The sequence below is a fragment of the Parasteatoda tepidariorum genome, chromosome 7, assembly GCF_982258835.1.
Source record: "Parasteatoda tepidariorum strain Cologne lab strain chromosome 7, Ptep-v5.0, whole genome shotgun sequence".
NCBI lineage: Eukaryota > Metazoa > Arthropoda > Arachnida > Araneae > Theridiidae > Parasteatoda > Parasteatoda tepidariorum.
Window position 1 is genome coordinate 96,927,933 of NC_141761.1, and position 26,285 is coordinate 96,954,217.

At 29.0% G+C, this 26,285-nt stretch overlaps 1 protein-coding gene across 2 annotated transcripts in view; it reads left to right on the forward strand.

Annotated features, from left to right (window-relative positions):
• Positions 1–26,285, forward strand: part of LOC107444912 (salivary peroxidase/catechol oxidase) — a 68,893-nt gene that overhangs the window by 5,071 nt on the left and 37,537 nt on the right. For both annotated transcript variants that reach the window (XM_087168315.1, XM_087168314.1), the window contains exons 2-7: positions 5,473–5,582; positions 12,259–12,350; positions 16,294–16,578; positions 18,315–18,356; positions 20,455–20,523; positions 25,137–25,256. In XM_087168315.1, coding sequence (XP_087024441.1) covers positions 5,479–5,582; positions 12,259–12,350; positions 16,294–16,578; positions 18,315–18,356; positions 20,455–20,523; positions 25,137–25,256 — 712 coding nt within the window. In that variant the 5' untranslated portion in view covers positions 5,473–5,478. The remainder of the gene's footprint in view (positions 1–5,472; positions 5,583–12,258; positions 12,351–16,293; positions 16,579–18,314; positions 18,357–20,454; positions 20,524–25,136; positions 25,257–26,285) is intronic.

Here is a 26,285-nt window from a genome sequence, read left to right on the forward strand (position 1 = left end):
CAACACGTTAACGGTAACATATAGGTCACCTTTTATGGCTGTGGGCTTGAATGGATTAAATCATATCAGGTAATAGAGGGTCTCACTTTGGAACAAGAAATGTTTCATTGCAAAATAAGTCAACTTTATCTCTTATTTTTTCAAACTGACTCTCTCAAGTTACTGTGACATCTAAAAAAATATTTTCCTTTATTTTTACTCCACTCGAAGTTAAATGATACGAGCAAAATCTTCCGTTTCGAATATCATACGTGAATGAACTGCAATGTCACTTTTATTTCTTCGCATGAGTGAGGCGAGTTGAGTTGTGTTACGCATACATTTTTACATATGACGGGAAATCTTGTTTATCTCTTCTCCTTCATTTTTTCTGGGTTACTGTCTTTTCTTTTTTTAAGATTATATATCAACTGGATTAATGTGCTAGGTGTTAAATCTTTTCTTGATACGTTACAGAAAGCGTCCCCATTTAAGGACAGGTATTAGTTTTTCTTCTAAAGGATTGAAATTCAAATTATTTCTAGGCTTTCTAGCGTCCTAAAAAAACTACTGAACTAATGGTTAAGTTTCTAATAGGATACTCGGAAACTCATTGCGTCATCTCTTCAATAATAATATTAATAATAATAATAATTTTACAACTGCCAATTTAATGATAATAATAACTGCCAATAATAATAATAATAATTTTACAACTGCCAATTTAATGATAATAATAACTGCCAATAATAATAATAATGTTCGATAATTACATGCCTAATATTATTCCTTAATGAATTTTTTTCATTGATTTGGATTTCTGGGAGAGTTTCCATTTCATTAAATATCATTGAACAGTTAATGATCTTACTGATATAGGGGACGCAAAGAAAAAAAACCCTTTCTGGATAATTTCCGATCCTAATGATGGGATTTTCACATTGTAGGACTCAATCTTAATGGTTCGAGGAGGTGACCTCAAATATTCTAATTAATTAGTGCAGACGATATTTTAAGTTACGGAATCAGACACGAAAACGTACTTTCTCAAAGAAATCGACTTTTAGCTAAATGACTTTTTTTTAAAAAAAAAAATTTGCTTTCTCTGAAGCTATTCAACCGAATTCGCTCAAATTTTGTATTTTGCCATGTGAAATTACATTCTTTAGAATAATGTCAAAATTATATATCTTACAGTTCAAAATTTTTTCGACTATTATTAAGTAAAATAATTAAAAATAATAAATATTAACTGAAATTTGTTTTTATCATGAAATGATCTTTGGATAAGCGAATTTTATAATAAAGTGCTAAATTTTTTTTAATTCGCTTAAAAAATTCTCGAGATATTGTGAAGTAAGCATAAAGTAAAAGTAACATTAAGGAGTTCGAACTTAAGATCGCACTCCTGACCAAACTATTTGGACTATTGAAACGTATCAAGCTATATTAAAACAGTTTCTTGTTTTATCAAAAATACATTTATTTAAAACCAAAACAAATACAGTAACGACATTAAATTACCCATATCGGGTTAATAATAATCTTTCAATAAAATATAGAAAATCCCGTAACGGGTACGAATATACTTACAAAAAAACATAGAAAGACCCGAAACGGGTTAGTATGAACTTCAAATTCAAAAACCAAAACTACTCTCCAAAATATCAACAACTCTCTGCTGTTCTAATTTTATCGTCTGCTTTTTTTTATTATTTATCTCTTTATGTGTTTATTTTATTTTATTCATGCTTTTGCTACCCCTTTATTTTTTAATATTTTTACTTTTATTCATGCTTTTGCTAGCCAATTATTTTTTTATATTTTTAGACTTTATACTATATTTCCCAAATTGGGTATAATATGAAAAAAACACAACTACTTCGATTTAGTAGGAACAACATATGACGCAATGCTAAACGAATGGAATTTAGTTTTTGTTTATTTAGTTATTGTTATTAGTAGTTGTTGTTATTTGTTTTAGTTCTTGTTGTTTATTTAGTTTCAATAACTTTTCTTTATAATGCAATAAAATCTGGCGAGCAGCTATTTAAACGATCGAACACTTCGTTTGTTTATTTATGGCTTGAAGTTAGGCTCGCAGAAAATGCCGTTCATGGGTTAAATTTAGTAGGAACAACACAACCTGTGACGTAGGCTATATTATACCCAATTGGGTATAATATAAAAAAAACACAACTACTTCCACTTAGTAGGAATAACATTTACCATGACGCAATGCTAAATTCTATGCCACTATCCACATAAATCAATTATTAATCAAAAATCGAATATCAATTACTTTTCTTTATAATGCAATAAAATCTGGCGAGCAGCTATTTAAACGCTCTAACACTTCGTTTGTTTATTTGTGGCTTGAAGTTAGGCTCACAGAAAATGCCGTTCATGGGTTAAATTTAGTAGGAATAACACAACCTGTGACGTAGGCTATAATATACCCAATTGTGGCTACCTCCCATATTTTGGGAAATTCTGTTGCGGCTTTTATTAATTTTATGCTGATAACATTCAATGATATTTTTATATTCTTAGTCTATGTCATGCGATATTTATGCAAAATGAAAACAATTAAGACAATTATCTTTTTAACCCTTTGACGCAGATGGAACACCGGTGTCTCCTATATATTTTTTCTGTTGCTCTAAAACAGTCTAATAGTTAGTAAAAAACTGTTAGATTAACGGATTTATAAAATATAAAATTTTTAAAAAAGCTGGAAAATTATTTTTTCATTCACATTTAAAAATTTATCATTAATTTATAGGTACATTGAGAAATCTAAATAACGACAAATAAGTGCAAATTTGAAAAATTATTGTTAGGAAGTGAACCGTGTTTGGAAGATTTTACCTTTAACGCAGAAAAAATACCGGTACTTCATGCTGTATTTCATAATCATAAATTATTAAAATGTTAAATTATTTATTTCGACCTAAATTAATCCAAAATAAAAAAAATTGTGATTGCTTAATTACGATCACTGGATACCCATTGGTCAAATGCTTTTTTTTTCTGGTTTGACTCCGATAAACGCCACAACATTTCAAATCTTGAATTGCGAAAACTGTCTCAATTGATGTTTGTCGTCGGATTGGTTTTCATATCCTATGTAATTGTTTCAAGACGGCACAAAATACTTTTCCTTCTTCAGTATTCATATTTATGTTAAAATCACCTTCAAGACAGTAATTATAAGCTAATAATAAAAATAATATAAAAATACTTTAAATTATCATTTTGTAAATACATTAAGAATGACTGCAGGTAAAAAGAAAAAGAAAAAAAAAAAAATTCTAAAAAAATTATCTAACAGCAGCGGTCGCCATGGCAACGCATGCGCACTGTTTACTATTACTCTGGAGCATAGTTGAAAAGTGTGATAACGTCCAAATAAAGTGCGCACGCCATAAAACCCAAAACAAAACCCATTTTGCCAATGGGTAATAGCACAAGTATTAAAATATGTTAAATAAAAATTTTGCGTCAAAGGGTTATGATAAACTACCCTACAATAATGGAAAAACACTTTCAGTTTTTGACTTTTATTTAAATTTCTCATGAAATACTTAGAGGATTGTTTTAAAACTTAGAGATGTTTAGTTCATGCGATTTTTCATACTTAGCAATAAGATTTAAAGCTGACAGAGGTTTGGGAGACATGCGATAAATTACGAAAAAAAAAAGTATTTTTGATCATCATATGCCAGAAAATCAAGCAACAAGCTTGTAACTTGTAACGATAACTTTAGTTGCTTATTTAATAACAAATGATAATACCTTAGGGGCCGTTCAAAAAGTACGTACATCCCGAGGGGGAAGGGGATTTGCTATTTTGTATGGTTTTGTACGATGGGGTGGGGGGAAGTATTATACAAAGTACGTACATTATAAGCATACACCAAATTTAAATTAGACTTTTTCCTACACACTCGTTAAATAAATATTTAATTTTATTTAAAACATAATTATTTTAATTTTTATGAAAAAGGGGGATAGACTAATAAAATGTGCGTACTCTAAGGGGAGGGGGGGAGTAAGACCTTATGTACTGTAATGTACGAAAGGGGGGGAGGGGGTTAAAATTTCTCCATTTTTTGTGTACGTACTTTTTGAACGGCCCCTTACAATAATCTTACGGTAACCAAAATGAGATGGTGATTCCTTATGGAAAAAAAAAACATACTTTTATGGGGAATGATCCCCACAATGCCGGTCTCATTTTTAATATAATCTTGTTTAATAGTACAAAGTGAAATTTGTTGATAACCCCTTATCGTTTCAAGCTTTCTTTTAAAAAAAATACAAGAACTACTTTCAAAATTGCTTGAAACTTTTTAAATTTTTAAGACATTCAAATCAAACTTTTTCATTAGTTTTCAAATACAATTCACTACAAAATTATGAATTTTTTTTTTAAAAACATTTTTTTCTGTGCATGGGCAGCATCAAATAACTACTTGAAACACACATATCTTGCGCAGGTTTAAAGGATTTGTTTTAAACCAATAATTTTAAACCAATAATTTTGTAATTAACTTTAAATTGCTCCAAGAATTTTAAATTCATTGAATTTTTTTTAAAGTTATAGCACAAAAACGAAAGATTTTTTTTTTTTTTTTTTTTTTTTTTTTTTTATAAAAACGTCTACATCTCCATAAATATTTGCACTACTTTTAGGAAATTTTATGCATTTATTCAAAATAACAACTTAAATAATCGCTACTAGTTATATGTTCTTTGATTGGATTTCTGGCATAGGGTGTTCAAAAATACTCGTTTTCTTTCGTAATTTTTTTATTGGTCTCCCATACCTCTGAAAGTTTGTTTGTTTTTGCTAAATTGCGAATTCTTATTGCTAAGCTTGAAAAATAGCCTGAACTAAACACCTATAAAGTTACAAAATAATCCTTTAATTATTTCTTGAGAAGTTTAAAAAAATGTCAAAAACTGAAAGTGTCTCTTCCATTATTGTTGGGTAGTGTATACAGAGATATTGTTACATATTGTTATTGTATCGTATTTGTCGTCATAGCCATAGTAAATATATCTGTTGTAAATCAATATTTTATTTCGAAATACCATTGCATTCTGAATTTGAAATAGAATGCTGATCAAGATATATACAAAAAAAAAAAAAAAAAAGAAAAAAAAGAAAGAAATAAAAAAAAGGTTTCACCCCACCGTATTGGTCGTTTGTAAACATAAGACAAGACAAGAAAAAAACCTCACCTTCGTTCATTCGTATTTCGTTACAAATATCAAGGTTGAATTTTAAGACTTAGTGATTCGATGATTAAGTAACTAGTTCTTATGGTTTTTCATTTCTTCCTCATTTGGATTCGTCTTATCTTCTTCTTTCATACATTCAGAGGAAATCACAATGACTTGAGAAACTTATTGAATTCTAACCGGAAAGAATTTATGAGATAAAAATTAAAAGGAGCATTTATTAGAAATTTATTTATTTTTTAGAATAAAATGGAAACTGAATTTCAACCGCTTCTTCAGAGATTCCCTGAGAAACGGAAACATATTTGCCGGCGTATTCCTAAAGAGGTGACTCTTACTTCCACTGTAGTAGGGTAAGTTACTCATTCTTATTAAACGTAATAGTTATAACATTTTTAAGCGTTGTTAACTTCATTTGAAATAGTTCTTGTTAAATGCATAATTATTAATCTTTTAAAGTCATTAGCAGAAAGTAATTTGCTCAATTTGAAATAGCTCCTGTTGAACTTTAGAATTAACTTTTTTAAAATCGTTTTCTGAAATTAATTTCCTCAATTTGAAATAGCTCCTGTTGAACTTTTGAATTAACTTTTTAAAAATCGTTTTCTGAAATTAATTTCCTCAATTTGAAATAGCTCTTGTTGAACGTTATAATTACAAACTTTTTTAAAATCGTTTTCCGAAAGTAATTTCCTTAATTTGAAATAGCTCTTGTTGAACGTTATAATCACAAACTTTTTTTTAAAATCGTTTTATGAAAGTAATTTCCTCAATTTGAAATAGCTCTTGTTGAGCGTTATAATTACAAACTTTTTTAAAATCGTTTTTTGAAAGTAATTTCCTCAATTTGAAATAGCTCTTGTTGAACGTTATAATTACAAACTTTTTTTAAAATCGTTTTCCGAAAGCAATTTCCTTAATTTGAAATAGCTCTTGTTGAACGTAATAATCATAAACTTTTTTTTTAAAATCGTTTTCTGAAATTAATTTCCTCAATTTGAAATAGCTCTTGTTGAGTGTTATAATTTAAAATTTTTTAAGTTTACGAAGAGTAGTAATGTCTTTGATAGTAAGCATTTTTGAAGTACTAAGATACATCTAGGGTTACGATGAGAATCGAACCCTCTACCTTCACGCTATAGAGCTTTAAGCCGAATGGTCATACAGTTCGGTTAAAGGAAATGATTTTTTCTAATTATAACGTCGTAATTTTTATTTAGATAGTGGTAGAAAAAAACTTGCTTTTGGTTTTTTAAAAGTATCTTTGTAACTTAATACTTTGAAAGCAAAATCTTAAAAATTAGAAATATACAAATTTACATTTCATAATTTGATACACATCTCTCTATATTATTTCGTAAGGGACTTCGACATCGCAATTTGTTTTTTGCTATGCAAAAACTATCAGGCTTAGATACATGAAATTACGAAGGTGAGTAAAAAAATGTACAGTAATTACGATGGAATAAAAAAAATAACATTCAATAATTTGTTTGAGAATTATAAATTGCTATTAAGTTTAGCTTGGTATGCTGAAAGGGTCATGTTTCTTTATGAACATAGTTTTTTTTTCATTAATTTTAATTTGTTCAAACATAATTGCAGTTTTAAGTGCTTTCTTTTTGTTGAAAATTTTGAATGTACATTTTATTTTGAAGCGTAAAAACTATAAAACTTAAAAACTTGAAATATATGATGGTATGTGAAAAGATGTACAGAGAATTTGATAAAATAAAAAACTTTCCGATTTGAATATTGGTTAGAGAATTATTAACTGTTGAGCTTGTAGTTAAAAAAAAAAAAAAACCCTGTTGGCCGATCTACTACCCTTTAAAATGTAACTGCAGAATTGAAATTAGAATGCTGATAGGATCATTTTGAAAAATAAGGTAACGGGAGTCATTTTTTATTTTTTGACTATTCAATGTGCTTGAAAGTTATTCCAATTATTAGTGCTTTTTGTATTTTTTATTTTAAATAATAATTATTTATACATTATTGTAGAAAAATTTATTTCTCTCGTGATTTACATTTTATAAACTCGCGCTTGACGTAATGCCAAAAGTAATAAAAAATTATCTAAAATAATATAAAATGAATAGCTAAAAAAATGTGTGTGTGTGTGAGAGAGAGGGAGAGAGAGGGAGAGAGAGAGGGAGAGAGAGAGAGAGAGGGAGAGAGAGAGGGGGGAGAGTTTTGATGTTGCCAGATATAAATCGTAATATTTATATCAAATTTTTTTAAATTTCGCAGACTGAAGCTAAGCAAAACTGTTTCCAATGCGAACTGTTCTTTGTTCTAAGTTTATCGTTACATATTGTTAACAAATAAAATTGCTTCTCACTTATTACTTCTTACAGCAGATAGTCCTAAGTTTATCGTTACATATTGTTAACAAATAAAATTACTTCTCACTTCTTACTTCTTACTGCAGATAGTCCTAAGTTTAATTTTTTTTCTAAGTTTAATGTTTTAAAGTCCACGTATCCTTTCAATGCGTTACCTTATGTACTTAGATAAAATTATAATTATTATATGTTTGAGACGCTTTCTTTTATCGAGTCTCATGCTATTTTAAATTTTTTTTAATTGCGTGTAAAACTTATTTACTGATTATCAATTTAAAAAAAATTTCCATTCGAGTAAGTTACTTTGGATTTGTATAAGTCTATGTGAGAAATCTGAAGATACGCCATTTACTACTAGAAACTATATTTGAGCATGATTTACATAGGGATTTTTAGTCAATTAGGGTAGAATTTCGTCATTGTTTTCTAAACTTTGTTCGTAACTCGGAAAAGAGAAAAACTAGTTGGTTGTAGACCAGTGGTTCCCATTTGGTGTTCCGTGGAACCCTAGAGATCCATGAAACAGTTTAAGAGGTTCCGCGAGTTGTTAGTTTTTATAACCAGTGATGAGTTTTGAAACCTCTGATTTTATTTAGATACAACCTATAATTCATAATTTATTTATTTTTTGGTTGAATTTAGGAAATATTTGGAGTAAAATGTCATTGAAATAGAAATGGAAGTTTTTTTTTTTAAAAAAAGAATGTAATATTTTTAGTAACTGTATATTGAACAAATTATGAAAAGAACAAGCAATAGGTAATACTAAGTCAAATATTGGGTTAGTACTTCCTATTGCGTTTTTGAAATCAAAACTAAATTCTTTGATAAATAAATATGTTTCCTTAATAACCATTTTAACATTTATAGTTATTATTTTAAGTTTTCATTTCGATGAAAGTCATAATTCGGCATATTTTATTTATTTTCACCTTATGCATATATACCAAAAACAAATTTATAGTCCGTCTAGATATAGCACGAGAACTAAAAATTTAATTGTAGCCCTTGGTTTTAAGTTAGGATAGGTTTGATTAAACATTAAACCTGATTTGAGAATACTCATGATTAGAAAAAAAAAGAAAAATCTTCATTCCTCTAATTAAAATTTACTTTAAATATTTTAAAAATAGTCTAACATAGGTTACGACTTTAACAATTACTGTGATAAACTTTGTTTATAAAGTTGGGATTCCGTCAAAAGATTGTTGATTATTTAGGGTTAAATAGCGAAAAAAAAAAATTGGGAACCGCTGCTGCAGACGATTCTGTTCAGAAGAAAAATGACGATGGTTCTTTTCAAACGATTCAGTCAGACGATTCTATTCTTTTTCCTTTCAAATATTTAAAAGATAACATCAGTGAGGTTTTCTAGGTTACAGCTTTATTTAATCATAAACGGAATTTATTCTACGTTTTTTTTAAATAATTAGCTGAGAAGGTAAACTCAAGGATCAACGTGTATGGCATGTAAGCCCCACTTCACCGAATTAGTATTTCTGAAGTAATCTGAAACTACGTGTTTATTTTATTTTTAGTTACGGTTATGTAATGCGTGGCTATAAATAAAAATAATTTCAAATTAAACGGTGACTGAAAAAAAACAACAACCTAAGTCATGAGCAAAAGAACAAAATTAATGGAGAAAAGTGTTTATGAGTATCATCGGTTAACTGCGATTAATAGCATCATTTTCGGTCTACTTGTGATACTAAATTTAGTTAAACTTTATTTTAATGAGTTGAACTTAGAAAAGCATGTTTTGCTTAATTTCATAACATAAAATCCCTAGGAAAGACAACAAATGATAATGAATAAATTAAAATTTAATTAATTACGCTTAATTCACCCAGTATCCGCTGTCTTCCTCTGACGTCATAGCAGCTCAGTTTAGTGTAAATCAATGCATTCGTATCATCCAGAGGAAGTTATAAATGCCTCTTATTGTACTGCCATCTGCCGATAATATAGAGAACCACACTTGGGAATAGAGTGAATTAATCTTGCTTGAATATGCCTTTCAGTTTGGTGCAAGATTTCGTAGGGTTGATTAATAATGATTTCTTGATTATTTGCTTTCTTTTTTAACCCCTTTCGGCAATCAGGGATATCTTACTCCTTTACAAAACCGATAAAAAGCCATAAAATTTGTTTTACTACCAGTTTTTCCTCATTTCTGGGCTACAAACAGCACTAGGATAATTCCCCCCTCCCCATAAAGGTGGTGGGACAAAAATTTAACATTTACAATTCACCCATAAACAAGATATTCGTATCAATCAAAGTTGATAGATAAAATAAATTATTAATATTTGAATCTGAGTTTATTTCATTTCACTTTATCCCAGCGGTAATTAACAGAAGATGATTTTAAGACTATGATTCTAACAGAAGAGGATTCAAGACAATTCCCTTTCCCACTCTGATAAATTTGTATAAATGCAAACACTTTGTAAAAATACTGGCAGCAAATACAATGTGAGGTGTCAGGGCTCCAGGCAAACCATTGCTGCAGCATAAAAACACACTCTGGCCCCACCCCTGACCAGCAAGCATTTGACAGGCAGTCAGTCAACACAAGCTGTTGTCCGTGAGGCTAATAAAATTTTAAAAAAAAAAAAAAGAAGAAAAAAACTCAAGCTCGATCCACACAAACAAGAGATGGCTTAACTGTCTATAAACGCACACACAATAAAAAACAGTAATCTATATCATGATCCGCCAAAACACTGCCTCAACTACTACTCATAAGAAAAATAGGTAAAACACGCAACACAACATAAACAAAACATACATACCACACAAGCCTCACCACTGACCTTGCTCCCAGTCCCTGGGGACAGACAGTGAGTCCGGAGCTTTTCAGCTACCCGTGATGGCCATTTATGTTAAATGTTAAAAAAAAGAAAAGAAAAAAGAAAAGAAAAAATTATAATAATCAATAAAAAAAAAGAAAAAAAAATAAAAAAAAAAAAAGAAAAAAAAATACTTGTGACGTGGCTAGCTATTTTATATTGTATTGTTATTGTCGATGTCCATTCTTTGTGGCTGTAATGTAACGCTGCTAGTTAATCTATGTAAAATTAAATTGTCGCTACTAGGCCGGGATAGCCTGGTCAGTGGGGTGCCGGGCCCATGTCCAAGAGTTCGGGGGTTCGGTCCCTGCTGGTCGAAGACTCCCCGTGTAGTAAATGGTGACTGATGCACGTTAAATCTGTCGAGTCTCAAAGTCCTCCATGTTCCCATAACAAATCAATACCTCTGGCGGTACCGATCCAGGAGTTTCCTTGTCTTCTGGATTGGTTCAAAATTACGAGGCTACGGCGTTGAACATTTGTAGTCGTAAACCCAAAAATTGGGTCGACTGTTCAACGGCGGTCATAAAATAAAATAAAATATAAATGCAAACACGGAATCCTTTTAAAGTGGTAGGGACATGACAGTTACGATTTGCTAAATATGTTAACTTTTTTCCATTTATTTTTAAAATTTAACTGCACGTTTAGCAGGTCTTACATGTTTGTTTAAATTATTTATTTATATAGGTTGTCAAAATTTATGGTAATTCAAATTCATGGAATCAAATGTAAAATAAAATTAACAGGATGTAAATAATCAGGGTAAAGAGAAAAGTGTTAGCTAAATTATCTAATTATCAATTTATTTCTGTGAGGGTTAATGAGTCTTGGATCTATTTAAGTCACCACTTCTTATTTCAAAACAAAAATTTTACAAGCATCTGAGAACTAAGGCTTGGATCCATTTTATTTCCCACTTCTCATTTCAAAACAAAAATTTTATAAGCATCTTAGAACTAAGGCTTGGATCCATTTTATTTCCCACTTCCTATTTCAAAACAAAAATTTTACAAGCATCTGAGAACTAAGGCTTGGATCCATTTTATTTCCCACTTCTTATTTCAAAACAAAAATTTTACAAGCATCTTAGAACTAAGGCTTGGATCCATCTTATTTCCCACTTCTTATTTCAAAACAAAAATTTTACAAGCATCTGAGAACTGAGGCTTGGATCCATTTTATTTCCCACTTCTTATTTCAAAACAAAAATTTTATAAGCATCTTAGAACTAAGGCTTGGATCCATTTTATTTCCCACTTCCTATTTCAAAACAAAAATTTTACAAGCATCTGAGAACTAAGGCTTGGATCCATTTTATTTCCCACTTCTTATTTCAAAACAAAAATTTTATAAGCATCTTAGAACTAAGGCTTGGATCCATTTTATTTCCCACTTCTTATTTCAAAACAAAAATTTTATAAGCATCTTAGAACTAAGGCTTGGATCCATTTTATTTCCCACTTCTTATTTCAAAACAAAAATTTTAAAAGCATCTTAGAACTAAAATAGATTAAGTACACTAGAACTAAATTAAAGTGAAAACAGAACCATGTCGGTTACAGGGTTGCCTCATACTGGCAAATTTTAAAGAGTGGAGTGACTGAGAAAGATTGAAAAAGGGAATTGTTTTTACTAACATTGACCAAAGTAATTTTGCAAATTGAAGGAACGTTTAAAATAAATGTAAAATTTCAGCCTGTTTGCATTGTGTTAAGAGACAATTAAATTGGATTTTGAATTGAGCCTATATACATTTTCTAGCTACTTTTTTTTCTACATGTGTTCAAAAAAGAAATTTATTGTAAATGTTAATATTTTTCCAGATTATTCCTTTTCGTAGTCACGATATTATTAGTGAAGGAGAACGTCATTTCGCCATCTGATGAGCAATTTTCATTGGCTGAAGATTTGAAAGGTAATATTTTAATCATGCTTCTTTTGCTTCATTGCATGAAAATCAAATATTATAACTGAAATTTTTTAAGGCAGGGTTTCTTAACTTTTACCCTCGCAGCGCCACCCTTACATGGAGAAATAAGTACTGATAAAATTACCGTAGTGTACGGTAAGGACAATTCTGGTAAAAAAAAATAAATCCTAATTCTGGTTTGTAAAGCCAAAATGCACTTCATTTAGCTAGCAATGTTGCAACAGTTATTTAGTAAAATATATTTATTTATTTAAAATATTTACAATTAGAATTATTGATATATATATATATATATATATATATATATATATATATATATATATATACATTATACAATATATATAAGGAAGCGAATTAGTGTATTAATTAGTTAATCAGATTTTAAACTGTTCCAATTAGTTTGGAATTGGTGTTTGAATTATTCGAACTATTATCCGGAAACGAATTAATATTCACAAATTCCGACAGGTATATTTTTTTCTGAACCTGTGGATAATTCACAAAACATAAAAATTATGCTAATCACAGACTTTAATGCGATGCACAGGCTTTTGCGGAATTCCAGCTTTTAGTGTATAAACTTATTTATATAAAACATTTTCGAGAAACTTATCTTAGGCAATTTTCATACCCTCATCAAAAAAATGCTTGATGAGAATTAATTTCTAGATTCATATTAATTAAACATTTAGAAGAGGAACCTAACTTATGTAAGGTATAAATTTGCATAATTTGCTTATCGCTAATTCTTTTGTGCATTACTAGCATGATTCCTTATATATTTATTTTTGACATGATATATATATATTTATTTTTGACATGGCAATGTCGCAGTAGTGTTAGATAAGTATAAATATGGGTTATTTTATAATTTACATTCATACCGATAAGACAGGAACTAAAAGGAAGTTATTTTTTTTCAAAAAAATAAGTTATCGTCCCATCACTTGTACCGATAACTCATAGACAGTCTTGATTTGATAGTAAGGTGTGTTTATGAACCATGTTTTAACAAGGTGCAAATCAAATACTTTATTATGATTTTCATATTAGTTGATATTAAGCATGTATCTAAAAATTGTTTTATCTAGAGAACGACATGATGTCATGCTTATCATTACAAATATTTCTAAAGAAAAAGTAATTATTTACTTAAGTTTTTTATTATTTTTCTACCCGATTAATTAGAAAGAGGTAAGCAAGTGTTTCTGTATAATAATTGCTGTGCATTCAAATACCAGTCAATTGTTGAACTGGGAACTTAGCCTAATATTTTTCACGGTTATTTAAATTAGTAGCAAAATTTATGCTCATAAGTTGGCAGCTTTCCATTTTGCCTTAATAGTTGACCCCGAAAGATTTGTCGTTTCCCATGTTTGAATCCAAATTAGCAAAAAAAGTAGTATTTTTAAATTTTAAGTAGGCTGCGCTTTTTTCCTCTTTCAAAAACGTGCTTATTGAAACTTTTTCGCCAAAGAAAATAAAATAGCTACAACTTAAATACCTTGCACTTGGGAAAAAGCCATAATTTTAGACAATATAAACTATGTCACTATAAATCTGGGCTTTAGAACAGAAAATTTACATATTTTTAAAGGCATTTTTTTAAAAAAAAATCGCCAATTTGGCGAGATTTTCACCCATAGATGAAAGTGATAAAAATCAGCGAATAATTCTCAATTTTCGCAAAACTTCTATGAGCCCAGATAATATAGCATTGTAGATACTTTTTGAACATTTAAAAATTATATCTCAAGCACTTTCCATCTCAAAAAAATTATAGCTTTTTTTTATATTGAGGGTTGCTTCATTTTCTGCATAAGCATATAGCGCGCTGACTAATCTTAACCTATCGGGCATGAATAACTGTTGCCAAGTCTCAGTAGTTAATGAAAATAGCATATAATTCTCAAAAAATCGTTATTTCATGCGAACACAGAGTCTTCGAAAAACAGCCTTAAGTTAGATACATTGATATTCATGTGATGAAAAAATAAAAACTGTTAAGAGTTTTGGCAACAATGTAGATTTTTGCTTTATTGATACTTGGCTCTTTACTGGCGTGTTAAAAAACTTAAAAGGCAATAAATGAGACAATGAAAAAATGAAAAAAATTGGATAAATATGACAACCAAAGCTGACGTCTTAAGGGGGTACCAGCTCCGGAAGTCATAAAAGCAAAACCTTTTCTATCGAGAGAGTAAGACAAAAGTCCAAAATTGCCCTCTCTGTCTCCCAAAGATTTTGCCAAAGTCCAGGAAAAGAATAGAATACATAATATACAATATAAAATACAGAAGAATACAATATAAAATACAGAAGAATACAATATAAAATACAGAAGAATACAATATTAAATACAGAAGCAAATACAGAATAATAAAAACAAGACAAATACATAAGAATGGTACGAACGAAAACTTACTTGAAATAAAAATCCAGTAACTAGATAACACAACTGATTGCGTGACACAACTATAATAAAATAAACATAAAAACAACTCTCCCTAATAAAAATTACTCTCTCGATAGAAAAGGTTTTGCTTTTATGACTTCCGGAGCTGGTACCCCCTGAAGACGTCAGCTTCGGTTGTCATATTTATCCAATTTTTTTCATTTTTTCATTGTCTCGTTTGTTTCAATTCCTTTTGGGTTCACTGCTGCTAAGCGCGTTTTTCCATTGGAAGTAATTACTGTTTTTAATTGCTTTAAAATTTTGAATTCCTTACTTAAAAGGCAATAACTTCTTTAACTTTTTTAGTTGTATTTTTCTTTTACATTTATTGTTTATGGATATACTGAAAAAAATACGAATATTTCGCTCAGAGCGAATTGAAATTTTCTATGATGAAATTATTGGGTTGCCACTTATCTCCTTTTGACAAAGCAAGTCACGCTAAAAGAACGTTAAGGTTAAAATAAATTGTACAAATGCAATGAAAGTGGAAAAAAAAAGCAAAAATATACATTTTCCGGATTCTAAACTTTCATGGAATGGAAATTTCAGCTATTAATATTAACATCCAAAAGATATAACTTTATATTAACGTCTATTATACAATAGAGAAAACGCATAGATTTCTTCATTGTAAATTGTTAATGCAAACCACGATTTTACTGTACACCTTTACTCTTCCCAGAAATTGATCAATATTAGGGTAATTTGTGTCATTTTGCAAAAATGTTAAATTTGTGACAATTATATAATATGGTCATCACTAATATTCTTGCAATTGCTGCGTTTGCAATGATCATTGTGGCATATTCGTCTTAGTTTGATTAACTTTTAACATTGACAATCTGTATCGATTAAAAATTGATTTATATTTAATTATTATTTTATTTTTATTTGTTGATTAACAGGAGAATAAGAAATAACTTGGACATAACGTTATGCAAATTTAAATATCACAATCAAATTTTTAAATTAGCATGCAAGCATTTCCACCTGTAACATATTTACCAATTTTCAAAAGGCCGAGCAGTAAACGTGTCGCTAAATGTTCTTAAGTAGGTCACATCTGACCTAGTAAGATTTTGTTCCATTTCTTGCAAAAGGATTATTTTAAGGACTTCAAAGTCTTCGCAATTAACATAAAACGTTGTCTTCTAATGGATCTGAAACAAAAATCCATTGGATTCAAGTCTGGTGAATAAGGTGGCCACTGTTGTGCTGTAAGAAAGCCAGGAAAAATTCCAGCAGAAAGCCAGCAGAAATGTTAAGTATCTAAATTCTGTGTAATGGAGCAGAATACTGTTAAAAAAATCTCTTCTATTTTTAAAAAAAAAATTCTTACGACTAAGATAGCATAACATCTTCCAAAATGATTTTGCATTAAAAATAAACCATGTTCGAATTATATCTTGTCACCCCGTAATTTTATTTATTGGTTGAAAACTAATCCGAGAACAAAATATTTATATTCAGGTATTACAAAAAACGCACAGAAGTTGTTAGCTAGTCCATCAAAAGATGTATTTAAAGATAAAAATAAAAATACAAGCAAAGAAATAGACTTTCCTTATGAAGAAGAAGAAAATGGAAAAAAGAATAAGGACAAGAAAAAGAAGAAGAAGAATCCGACGCCAAATTCTGTCTCTGAAGAGTTTGAAGAGATAGCAACGAATCAAACACATTTAAAGAAACAGAGTTACATTGAAAAATTGATTTATATTAAATGGAAAAAAGAATGGCTTCAGAATTTTGTAAAAGGTAAATTGAATTTCCTATTTAAAATTTTACTTATTGTAGGATCAGAATTATTGAATTCTTTTTGTGGAAGATATTTTCAAATGACAAACTAAATAGAAATGTTAAAATGTAATTAGAATTATTATACATTTTGATAGCATTTAAAAACATTAAACTATCGCGAAAACTAAAATTAAGCACGAAAAAACAAACATTGAATTATGTGAATTATGATTTGGTTGCGATGGCTCAATAGTTAATCCTTTGAGGCCGATGAGACACCGGTGTTCCTTTTATAGATTTTTTTGATGTTTTAATTACATGTAAAAATATATTTTGGTATTTTCAAATGATAAAAAATAGTCTAAGAGTTACTAAAAAATGTCTGTTTGATTATCGGAATCATATTTGAACTAAAATGTGAAATCAAAAAGAATGCTGTTTAAAAAAACATTTTTTTAATGTTATTGATTCAAAAACTTATCAATAATTTTATAAAATCAAAGAAATTTTAATGATGATTAACCATTTCCCTTAAATCTAAATAATTCCAAATTTGGAAAATGATTGTTTGGAAGTGAGCAAGGCGAGTTGGGAAGATTTTACGTTTAACGCATAGATATTAGTATTCCATGCTGTATTTCATAGTTATAAATTAATAAAATTTTAATGTATTATAATAATATTTTTCAAATCTTTTGACCGAAATTAATACAAAATAATGAAAAAAGTATGAGAAATATGTTTAATTAAATTTCTGCTTCAAAGAGTTAAGGCACGGAACTACCACTATGAATAACTGATGCTAATGGATCACAATTCAATGAAATATTGATAAGTTTTGGTATTTTTTTAAAATTCACCTAATACTAAATATCATCCATTTTTAATATTAAAGTCTGTATCTCACATAGTACATAAAACTAGTATTTAAGTTTAAAAGCGAAGCTTTTTAATTTGCAAACAGTTTTGCATTTGACTTGTAACTGGATCGATAAACCAATTATAATGAATACAGAAAGATAAATGATTTTAAATTTTCTCCCAGGTAGTTAACAGTGATAACTCACATTTTTATAGTATAGAGATAAACAGATTGATATTTTCAATAAATATATGTTTACTACACTATATAGGCAAAAATAGTCTGGCACAGAGTCGTACAAACTTTTCCGGAAGTATTAATATGATGTTAGTCACCATTTTGCATTGATAACAGCCTGGACACGGCTGTTTTCAATATTTATAATTTCTAAACTATCACATAAATTTTACTATGAATGATACTCGATATTAAATAAAACATATCAAACATTTTTTTCAGTTACAAATATTTGATGTATAACCTTTTTTGCAACACGACAAACATTCAATCTATAACCAAGTTCGTTCTAAACATTTTTATAGTTCCACGCTGCTAATGCTGTACAACAAATGCGTTCTTTCTGTTGGCGTAAGGTTCGGTGATCTTGATGGCCATGTGATTAAGTGTAAATTATTTTTCACTGGTAAGCCCGAGGAACTGATTTTTGAATCACCGATGCCGAAAACATTGCACGAATTGCATTTACCGAAACAACTGATAGTGCAAAAATACAAAATTTGTGAAACGAACTTGATTACAGATTAGATGTTTGCCGTGTTGCAAAAAAGTTTACACATGAATCCTTGAACTGAATACCCAAACAAAACGTGTTCAATATCACATCTTTTCACCATATTTTTTTTACATATTGAAGGACTGTTTAATTTTTCAGATAAGGTATCACCATCCTCTGAAAATCAGGAGGAAGATAATGGTAAGAATTTATAAATTAGAGCTAATTAATTAAAAAATTTTTGAGATTGTTTATATGTTTTGATAAATTATTAGGTCTCTAAGCCCCCTGTTCACTGCAGCTCGTCAACTCCGGTGATTGGATCGCAATAACTGTTGTTTCTAAACATAAAACAGTTTTTTTTTCTACAAAAGTTGAAATTATTCACTTAATATACTATGTTCGATGAAGAATTATGTTTGCTTACGATTTTGCCCCCGTTTTCCAAATCTAACATTCATATCTTTAAATTAAATGTATACTTTGCGCTAAATTTAATTGGTAAATAGTATGAAATATTTCGTAAGATTCTACTTCCCTTATGATTCTATGAAGGACTATTTTATCTTATTTTATAACCGTAATTGAACAGCCGACCAAATGTTTGGGTTTACGATTACTTATGTTCAACTACGTAGCCTTGTAATTTTAAACCCGATCCCGAAGACAAGGGAACTCCTGGATCAAGTATAAGGTGATCCACTTACCACTGAGGTGATCCGCTTACCATGATCCGCTTACCACTGAGGATATTTCACGTCACCACTGTGGTCGGAGCAAGCCGGATGCGGAATTCGTATTACCAGCCATTGTTAAGATTCGAACCCGGTTCACCTCATTGGAAAGAGAACGCTCTATCCCCTGTGCCATCGCGGCGCTATTAAGAACTATTTTATTTTATTTTATAACCGTCGTTGAACAGCCGACCCAATCTTTTGGGTTTACGACCACTAATGTTCAACTCCGTAGCCTTGTAATTTTGAGCCCAATCCAGAAGACCTGGGATCAGCTCCTGGATCGAGTATTGGGAGAAATTTGCCTTCGTTGAGAATTTTTTGATGGAGCTAACCCGCATTTGCGTTACACGGACCACGAGAACCTCACACGGTTAGCCTGACGGCAAGGGGACTCTAACCCATGATCCGTCTACCACTGAGGATATTTCACGTCAGCACTGTTATTAAGAACTATTAGTGAAAATCAATAATTTTGCTTAGTAATCATTTTTTGAATATAACATTTAAAATTAAAGGTATATAAATAGACCACACACAAAGCCATGAATTTAATGCAGCTGTCACGACAAATAGTCACAAACTCGGTGAACTTAATACAGCTCTGACCACAAGAGCTCAAATTCCGGTGAACATACAGTTCTTCCGGTCTTTCGCAAATACGGCAACTAGTGGTTATTCGTTCATCGAATTCTTTCAATGATAAAATTCTGGTGAGGGAGTCCTGTGGCAATCTCTATATCAATCTAAATAGCAATCTAAATATCAATTCTCTAGTATATAAGACATGTTAACTCGATTCGAACTTGAGGTACTTTTTGATACAGGAAGGTTAGCATTGTTGATTTCTACTCTCCCCAAATGATTCTTTTAGTTTTCAATTCTTAATTTAGAAAACAATCAAAATCAAGGGCATAATAATAGAGTAAAAAAGGAAAAATAAATATAACAAGCAAAATAAATACCTTTAAATTTGGGATACAGAAACATCCTGCAGAAAAACTATACTTTTATGACTTTTACTAATTTCATGCTGATGACAACCAAAAAAAAATACGAAAATCGATGTGTGAAAACTGCATACTATCATGTTATTTCAGGAAAACAAAAAAGTACAGACAAAATAAAACTACGACACCTTCATTAGTTTTTAAAAAATCATTAGATTAAAAATTATTATATTTTTCCAATTTGTTCACTTGAAAATTGTGTTTTTACGAATCTTTTCAAACCATTAACTACACCGTGTTTTTTTCAAAAATGAATAAATTAACTCAAATAGAACTTAGTGTATTTGTTTAGCTTAGCTTACGAACATACAACAAATTTTCAAGAAAGATTTATCTATAAGCAAATGAGAGAAAAAATTAAATAGTAGTAGAGCAGCGTGTGTCATGTTAGTAAAAAGGTAATAAATATTCTTCAAACCGAAAAAGAAACAAAGTCTATCAAATATTTGTTTATTTTTGCAGCTCAGGGTGCTTATTAGTTTTGTTTTTTAATAGCAGTTATTGTAAATAATTCTTTTTAATGATTTAACATTTTTTTTTTTTTTTTTTACTTAGTGAACGATAAGTTTGGTGATGACAGTAGTTCAGACGAAAGGAACGAAGATTCGTCGATTAAAATCTTAGGTAAGTATCCGTTTTAATATCTTGCATTTTCTATTGAAAAATTAATAATGAATTACGAAAAATAAGAAAAATGGAAGGATTTAGAGCAAAATAGTGATGCATAGAAAAAGGATGAAAATGATGAAATATGTACTGAAATCAGGGGTCTGTCCAGACATTTTGTGAAAGGTCCGTTTTTCGTGAAATTGTGAAAAATTTACTCACATTCTTTCAACCAGGGTCCGCTTTTATGAATTTGTGCAAATAGGGTCCGTTATTGCAAAAAAAAAAAAATTTTCAAGGAGTTTTGAAATTGTAAAGACAAACAAGAATATGCTCAACACTGTAAAATTATAATTAAAAAAATTTAAATTTTAAAAAATAAACAACAATTGCTGCTTCTAAATTAGAGATGCAACATACAAATATGTGGTATTTAGCATATACTGCTGAACGCAGAATATTAATTTCGGACGAATAATGGAAGAATCGTCTGCCGAAGACAAAACTTAATTCGTATACATTCATCTTTCTTGTTTTCGGCCCTGGAAAGGGTTTATTTGATTAACAAAGTAATAATGAAGGTAAACAAATTTGTGAAGGGTCCGATTAAAAAAAAATCATTTTGTGAAGGGTCCGTTTTTAAGTTAAAATATTTTGTGAAGGGTCCGTTTTTAAGTTAAAATATTTTGTGAAGGGTCCGTTTTTATGAAAAGATATTTTGTGAAGGGTCCGTTAACGGACCCAAATTTCTTTTAAACAGACCCCTGGAAATGTGCAATGGATCAAAAATATAAAATTATACAAAATTGAAATATTTTCAAAAAATGTATTTTACGATGTCAAATCCCCGATATCTTCCCCTGGGGATGGCAATTTCTAAGTCCTTAAATAGGAACACTTATTTTTTTATTATTGATTTAGAATTCCCAAAATAATAATAAAAAAACACTAATACTATTTGACGTACGGAGAATGAAAATCGCGAAAAAATTGTTTAAAATCGAGATATCACGAGAAATGCATGTCAGATTAAAAAGAAAAAAACAGACTTGATTGCCATTTTGAAAGAGTCATTTAATAGCTGCGCATTTAATAGCTAGAGTTGGTCATTTAATAGCTCCACACTATATTCCAACTTCCTGCCCTAAACTAGGAAAAACATTTCCCCCACAAAAAATAATTTAACCCCTTAACTTGTGCGCTCGAGTTAATTCGAGCGCGCTAAACCGTTACCTTCGAGCCGTGACCTTGGCCAAACTGTGCACACTCGATATAATTAGAGCGGCGTTGTATTTTATGCTGCTATAATTTTTCACACTCGAATATAATCGAGAATTGAAAATAACAATGTGAAAGGTAACAAAAAAAATTGTTTTATTGATATTTATCATTTACATAGGATTGTAAGCTATAACACTTATTTATTAGCGTTTTCCTATCGAACAAAAGCGCATATCAAAATTGTCCCCCATACGAAAAGACAATGTTCTAAAGTGTGGTTTTTTACATAAAAAATACACTTTAGAGTATTTTTGGCCGGTTTTTTTTCAAAAAAATCTGTGCGTTAAGAGGTTAATTAAAAAACAAGTTATAGTAAAAGAGTTTTATAAAGTATTGTATGTAAATAAAGAATTCATCCAAATGTCTGATCCAAATGTCCGGCATGATTTATAGAGTTCTATGATTCATTTCATGTTATGTAAGTGACCTTGAAATTATTTAAATGCATTACTTTAGAAATGTAACTTAGCCGAAGGCTCGTTATGTAACACAAAGTAATAAAAAAGTTAAATTTAATGCCTTGGAGGCATAATTGAACGGAAAATTATATAACGAGAAAAAAAAATCAATTTAAAAGCAACTATCAAGCAAGAGTCACGCAAAGCGTTAATATTTTTTTCATTCTCAATCGCGCAATAGGCAAACTACAGGTGAAGAGAATACAAAGCAAACGACCTTCAATCGAATAAGAAAAAGAAGACGGGATGAAAAAGTTCAGGAGAAGTGATGTGAGGATGTGAGGTCGAACTTCAAATCACGTTTCATAATCCTTAAACGGATTAAATAACGCGTTTAAGTGCCATGTGTTATTAATGCGCGTTAATTAGTTTTTAAATAAGTTTATCACGCATAAAGCACTTCATAAAATTTAAAGTGATCTGTTTAAATAAATTAAACTGTTATAATAGAAACATTATTAAGCATATGGCGTTCAATGAGAGTACTGCACACTTTTAGAAATTATCTGCATTAAACTGAATTCAATGATAAATAGTTTATAAGGTTTTTCTTTCTATTTTTGTTTTTTTTTCGTCTTGGGATAAAACAACAAATTTTTTTTCTTCCTCTTTATTATTGCATAATTAGAAAGTATTTAAAATAAAATGGTTCTGGCCAATCATATGCTTAAATCAATCCATAAAAACACCTGAGTATTTCGCATTATATATATCAACCAATATTCTTATATATCAACCGTTACATAATCAGTTGTGGGCCAGAGGGGGTTCATGGAGGTTAAGGCTAAATAATTAGCGTTAGGCAGGTTATGTTTCGATAATTAAGTTAAAAATGCGAAGAAGTCACGAAGAAAGAAAATAGATAAAATTTTTTAGGGAGAAGAAAATAAAATATTAATAATAAAAATATTTAAAAAATATTAAAAAAAATAAAATTAATAAATAAATATTTTAAGAAATAAAATTAATAAATAAATATTTTAAAAAATAAAATTAATAAATAAATATTTAAAAAATATTAAAAATATAAAATTAATAAATAAATATTTAAAAAATTAAAATAAATTTTAAAACAAAAATTTCTGTCATTTTTCAGTTCATAAAATCCCAAAAAAGTAAAGTGAATAAAAAGCTCTGAAACTTTTTATATGAATAGAAATATGTAATGGCATTATAAAGAAAGTATATATCCTATAAATTATACTTAATATTTAAATTAATTAATTTTTTAAATAATTAATTTATAATTAATTAATTTATAACAATTAATAATTAATTAATTAATTTAATAAATAAATTAATTAATTTAATAAATTAATTTATTAATTTTTCAATTTATTTTTCAAATTAATTAATAAGTAAATTAATTATTTTCACTATTTAAAAAGTGAGGGAATGACACTAATAGTGAGGGAATGATATTTTATTTTGATACATGTTTTTATCTAAGTTACATCTACCTAAAGTTTGAAAATGATAACATACTAAGTATATCTAATATTTATTATAATTTAGTCTTATATATTAAATAGTTTTTACAGGTTTGAGAAATAAAATTGGCTGGCACGATTGAACAAAAAAAAATTTAATAATATACTCATCTTGAATCATTCCCTCACTTTATACACTAGTGAGGGAATGACGAATTCAATAAAATTTGAAAATAACAGTTAGGCCTAATTAATTTCTGAAGTCAATCACATACAATTATATTCATACAAGAAGGCAACATATAATTATCCACTTTCTCGATGAAGTTGTATTTTATTTTACTCTAAAAAATGACATGAGGGAATGACAAATGTAAAAAATTTTACCTGGTTTGATTCATTCAAATTTATTCCACAGCAAAGCTTCTTTAAGTGGAAGATGGAAACATACTGCAATTTTGTTCTATGATGCCAGTTGTTAACTTCTGAAGTTTTTATTAAAATATTTTTATTCTAAGAAGATTGCAGGTGATAAGAACATTGTTGTGAGGGAATGACGCGAAACACTGGGGACAAAGTTTAAAATAGTGCTGTGTTAATATTTTTACCAGAAATTAAATTTAAAATTTATTTTCTGAATTCTATATTTCAGTATTCTGAAATAAAAAACACGAATTTGTAAAAAAAAATTTTTTGTTTCAGAAACAATTTTTTTCTTTTTTTAAATCAGCAGTGGGGACAAGTGAGGGAATGACATATTGGTATATTTTAATTACCTAAAATAAATAAAAAATAAAAATTGATAATTTTATTTTTATTCTTTTGTTAGCTTGCATTCTGAAGGACACTTTCCCTGAATTTTTTTTTTCGTAAGCTGTAAAACAAACATAAAATATACTGGGGACATGAAAATGACTGTTTTTGTGAGAATGTTTTATATATATATATATAAATATATATATATATATATATATATATATATATATATATATATATATATATATATATATATATATATATATATATATATATATATATATATATATATATATATATATATATATATATATATATATATATATATATATATATATATATAAAGGATGATTTTCGATATCGAGAGTGAGTCAAGAAAAGAAGAAAGGAATTAATTAAAAGGTTAAACCTGTTGCAGACGAGTAGAGAGTGAAGTCAAAGGTTAATACTTACAATTTATCTATTTGGTAGAACACTCTTTTCTTTCTTTTCTTTTTTTAAAGACAAAATAAATTCGGAAATTAAATGCCTACTTTAATTTGTGACATGTATTGTGCAATTTAGTGCTTTTATTCGATTGAATTTGATACTCTTCCGAAAATATAGCGTTTGGAAAATTTTTTCATGTTGATCTATAACTTGCTTTTTCTTCCAAAAAAAAAAAGAAAAAAGAGAAAAGAAAGGTACATTTGAAGTATATTTTTAGGTTCACCTTTCAAATTCAACAAAAAGGTTCTAGATGATACTTGGCAAGATAAAAAAGAAAAATATGGCGGCAAAAAAGACGATTATAATTGGAACAAGAGTTGGAATGGACTTAAAACAGGTAGTTATATAACGCGCTATTAAAAAATCCATGTTCATATTTTTTTTTCTTTAATACCATCAGAAGTATTTCATATAACCTTGTTTGAGAATTATATTAACGCAATACATGCGCATCCCCATGTTTTGTTAAAAAAAATAAATAAATTAAGCGTCGGGTTTACGTTCGTGAAGGACATAAGATTTATAACTCTATTATATAAGAAAATGCTGTGGAAATTTCTAGTTTAAATAGTTGTAATTGCTTCGTCTGTTTATGTTATTTTCGTCTCACTTGTTATAACGATGACTCTTATTATATAAGTAAAGAGCAAATTTGGGAACAATAATGATAACAACAGCTAGCTTTGAATTCTATTAACATATATGTTACATGCCTTAAATATTCCCTACTTATGCGTAATCTTAAAAGGTAAATTTATCGAAAAACTATCGGCGTTGTATGAAATTTATTTACATGGATTGGAGGATATTGGAATATTAGTCAGATAAATATTTTATAAATTTACTTTATATTTAAAAGGATTCGTAATGGCTTAGGGCAGTGTTCCCCAACCTTTTTATCACCGCGGACCTGTCATCGTTTGATAATTTAACTGCGTCCCGATGGGGGGGGGGACGTTGATTGTTTATATTTTAGATTATTTTGTATTATTAAATCAATTTAATTGTATTTAAACATGCCTTCAAAATAAAATACTGATATACCAAAAAATAAGTATAAAGTGATTTAACATTTTAACTTACTAGAACGTTAAATCAATGTTAACCCTGAGCTCGTTTCTTCGCAATGAGACGGTTCCATCTGGGGGTAATCGGAGACAATGATACATTACAAATATTAAGAAATTTATGTCACTACCTTCGGGGGCCACTTTTTTTAAATTAATAAAATTTTAATGGAACACAGATATTTTTAATTTGGGGTATAAACCCAGGAATTTAAATTCAATTTCAATTATTTGGGCGGCCCGGTACCATTTGATCCACGGACCGGCACCGGGGGTTGGGGAACACTGGTTTAGGGGAT